This window comes from Lactuca saligna, chromosome 9 (assembly GCF_052625555.1).
Source record: "Lactuca saligna cultivar CGN05327 chromosome 9, ASM5262555v1, whole genome shotgun sequence".
NCBI classification, from domain to species: domain Eukaryota; kingdom Viridiplantae; phylum Streptophyta; class Magnoliopsida; order Asterales; family Asteraceae; genus Lactuca; species Lactuca saligna.
The window spans coordinates 28,381,164-28,385,700 of NC_136425.1; the positions used below are offsets into that span (position 1 = coordinate 28,381,164).

Below are 4,537 nucleotides of genomic sequence, written 5' to 3' on the forward strand. Positions count from 1 at the left end.
CTTTTTGTAATAACTTAATAAAATTGGATTGTTTTTGAAAAGTTTAAATTGGTTGGAATTTTTAGAGTGTTACAATAAATTCCAACTCACACTACTTACAAGGATAATATAGGCCGCTAGGCGCTTGACGGTCTGCAACTGATTACGATTAAGGGTGTTTGACGGAAATTGATCATACACGATCTAGGCTGTCTTCGACGGTCCTTGGCGGGAAAATTTTAAAATTTAAAATTTTTTAAATATTCAAATATTAAACCAAAATTAACAAAATTTCAAAATTTTAAATATTCAAAATTTCAAATATTATACCAAATATTTAAAATGTTCAAAAATTTTAAAATTTTAAATTTTCAAATACTAATTTTCTTAGGATATATTAATTTTTGCAAGTGATCACCAGCCTAGCTGGTTGTGATGCATCCTGGGTTATATGCCTCAGTGGGTGAGGTCAAGAGTTCGACTCTTGGCTAAGCACATTTGGGGGATTTTCCCTGGATTGGCGCGAGTTCGATTTTTTGTTCCCTTTGGTGGTGAGTGGTGCCTCTCTTGGTGGCCCGCCATACATTCCTGATTCCTCGGATCGTATTACCCTCTATCTATTTGCCGGTTCTAAAAAATATATTAATTTTTATAATAGTTTTATTAATAATTTAGGGTCCCCGATTAATCCCCACCAAACCGATTAATCGTTTGACCCCAATCCACCACCGAGCAACCGCCGGACGATTTTTAAAACGATGCGCAAAACCAGAAACAACTTTAACATAAAGGAAATGTCTAAAGCAATCTCCAATTTGCTAGCAAGGACAATGTTAACTCCTAATCCTTATAATGTTAGTATAAAGGAGTAAAATTATAACAAAATACAATCATAAAATATAAAATATAGGATTTTTTAACATGTGTTCTAAAAACATATATAACAAGCATTAATTTAAGTATTAATTATAAGATATATTACTATAATTAAATATGATAAACATTAATTATATCTAATATTACCATAGTCAGGACCGACCCTAAAGGAGTTCAAAGTGTATAGGGCCCGGAAAAAAATAGGGTTTGAAAATCATCCTATTAACCTAGTAACGTTATATTATATATAATGTTATAGCAATAATTTACCAAAGTTTATTTAGTTTAGATGGTTGGAAGCACACCCTTTGTACACCATAACTACGGGTTTGATTCCTCTTAACGGTTTTTATAATCTGATGCTATCCATTTATTACTCTAGTTGAAATGGTAAGTGTTCATAAGCTTTTAATACGTGTTCGATTCCTACTTAAGCCTTTGGATTTTAAATTTTTGCATTCAATTTATATAATATTTTTATTTTATTTTTATGAGGCATTTTTTCATGTTTGCCCAGAGCCTAAAATAAGTTAGGACCGGCCTAGTTAAACGTAAAATATATTAATTATAAAAAATATTAATTAATATATATATATATATATATATATATATATATATATATATATATATATATATATATATATATATATCACATTTAATTATGATAATATTAATACTTCAATTAATGCTTATTATATTTATCTTTATAACACATATTTCAAAAATATAACATTAATAAATAAATATTTAAATCGTTATAACATAAATAAATAAATATTAAAAAAACACATGATATATATTTTAGAAAGGGATGGAATTATTTTAGAAAGTGACCCAGGAATATACTTCTCTATTTGCACGACTGTTTTGGCGACTGGAGTTCCTGATATCCTGCATTTGCCCATACGCTAACAAAACTGTTCCTGAAACCTCATTGGCTCAAATGGAAACACTGTTCCACAATTTTCGCTATCCAGGAGTTCTTACTGTAAACCGCGACACACCTAATTCCAGACTCCAAAACTCATTATCCCCTTCTTTCCGTTTCGTAGACTTACTAAAAGTCAAATTTTACTCGTTTCCCACTCCCAAGTCACCCCTATCTTCAACTCGAATAAAAAGAGATTCAAGAACATGATCAGAATCAATAATGGAGTAACTGAAATTCATCATTATCCAATCAATGGCAACAAAAGTTTCTTCTTCCAAAACGATGGCGGAGCAACGGCGTAGCAACCGCAGCCGTCATACCAAATTCCACGTATTCACCACCGTCTGTTTGATAGCAATCATCTTCACCTACATGTTCAACACAAACACCTTCGTTTCAAACATCTCATTCAATTTCACTCCAAACACCACAATCCCTTTTCTCTCTGTCAATCTTTTGGACAACCAAACATTCATCGTGAATCAGTTGAAATCGACTTCAACGTTACACAATCCAGTCTTAATCGTTAAAGAAGTTATTGTTCAAAAATCGGTTTCCGAAGATGATCAGAACCCACTGGTTCCACCCATTAATCTCACCAAGAAACAAAGAATGAGTTGGTTTAAAAACAAGCTTCCGGAGTTTGATATGTTGAACTCCAATCAAGAATTTGAAATTCGGGCGAAAGAATTCTTTCAAGACTGTAAAGTTCGATTCTTCATGACATGGATTTCGTCTCCTTTAAGGGTTTTCGGAAAAAGAGAGTTTCTCGCTGTTGATGCTTTGTTTAAATCAAATCCAGAGAGTTGTTTGATGATACTATCAAACGTTATGGATTCGGATTTCGGGTTTCAAACCTTGAAACCGATAATTGATCGTGGGTTTCGGGTTCAAGCACTCACGCCGGACTTGAACTTCTTGTTCAAGAACACTCCGGCGAAGTCGTGGTTTGATCATATCAAGAACGGGAATCGGGATCCCGGCGAAATCCCATTAGCGCAAAACCTATCGAATTTGATCAGACTCGTGGTTCTTTATAAATTCGGTGGTGTTTATCTCGATACTGATTTCATTCCTTTGAAAGATTTCAGCGGATTACGAAACTCGATCGGAGCTCAAAGCGTGAACTCGTTGGGCAACTGGACAAGATTAAACAACGCAGTTTTGATCTTCGACAAAAACCATCCTTTGTTATACAAATTCATCGAAGAATTCGCGTTGACTTTTAATGGAAACCGATGGGGTTTCAACGGACCTTACCTTGTATCAAGAGTAGTTGAAAGAGAAACAAAAGAATTAGAGTCAAATTTCACTGTTCTTCCGCCGCTGGCGTTTTATCCGGTGGACTGGACACGAATTGGCGGGTTGTTTCTCCGGCCGGTGAACCAGGCTCACCGGAAATGGGCGGAGACGAAGGCGGCTCAGATTAAAGAATCGAGTTACGGGATTCACTTGTGGAATAAACAAAGTAGAAGATTTAGAATCGAAGAAGAAAGCATCATGGCGAGGTTGATCTCCGAACACTGTGTCATCTGCAAGTTCTTCAAGAAAAGTCAAAGACTTTCACACAATTCTTTTTCCGTTTCATGATTATTTTTTGAAAAACGTAAATAACAAAAAATGGTCCAATAAAACCATATTTGTTTTCTTCATTAACACAACAAGAATAAAACGTATGCAGTATGCACTCTTTGCTACGAACATTGTAATTTTTTATGCTTTCTTTTTTCCTCTCCAAATCCGAGAACAAAAACGAAGTCTCGGCTTCAATCTAAACCTAAATGGAAACCGAAATCTAAACTTGTAGAATCTTGAAAATTTGCTAAACGACTTCTTTCTGGTCAACTTCTGGTTTCCAAGTTGATATTCTTTATATTCTTTGTCGTGTTCTTGATGTTTTTTGTCGTGTTCTTGATGTTTCTCGAGTTCTTGGTTTTGTTGAATGAATCTGCTACTGATCTTCGTTATACCCATCCATGGATCGTCGTGAATGGCGTCGTCGGAGTCACTACCCCATAACGGAATTGTCTTTGTTTCCGGCGAGCAACAGTAATAGTCGAAATGATTAGCTAAACTTGTATGCTCCATATCGAATAATCTTCTCAAAGATGTGCTTCCTTTTTTCATCAAATTCAAGAGCTTTCTACTTTGGTTTTGGTCGAACGATGAACAAGAAGAACGAGAAGCAGCGCCTGTTGAGGTTGAGGAAGATGATGATGATGATGATGTAGACTGGTAATGATTCTTCTGATGTTTTATAAGTTGTCTGATCTTTTCCTTTTGAGCGTCTCTGTTATGGAGGAAGTATGAGTCTTCATTATCGTCTTCTTCTGTTATCTCAGACGCCATGGATGGAGCTTCAAGAATGTCGATGAAACAAAGTTTTAGTTTTAGAGGAGTAATGAAAGGATTTCATATTGGACGTAAAATCAAACGCCATGGCCGGCAAAATGAAAAGTTATCTAATACAATCGACCATTGTTTTGTCATTTACTTGTTTGGCATATCAACTTTTTAAACATTCTATTCTTTTCGTCTCAAGAAAAAGATATATAATGACTATTTAACTTATTTATCAATAAGTAGTACATTAGTTTTCTTATAATGGGTTATCATGGAAATTAAAGAACTTGGTTTGTAAAAACGTGATCCTATATTCAGATGTATAAATCTTTATAAATTAATGACAAAATTGTAAAAATGGTCTTTGGTTGTAAAAATTATATGTTTTGGTCCAAAAAAAAATTTGGT

The 4,537-nt window shown here is 34.3% G+C and overlaps 1 protein-coding gene across 1 annotated transcript; it reads left to right on the forward strand.

Annotated features, from left to right (window-relative positions):
- Positions 1-1,793: 1,793 nt before the first annotated feature.
- LOC145015805 (uncharacterized) lies at positions 1,794-3,631 on the forward strand. Its single transcript, XM_078974282.1, has one exon. It carries the CDS (start codon positions 2,039-2,041, stop codon positions 3,374-3,376), a length of 1,338 nt encoding a protein of 445 aa, XP_078830408.1. The 5' UTR covers positions 1,794-2,038; the 3' UTR covers positions 3,377-3,631.
- Positions 3,632-4,537: the final 906 nt, after the last annotated feature.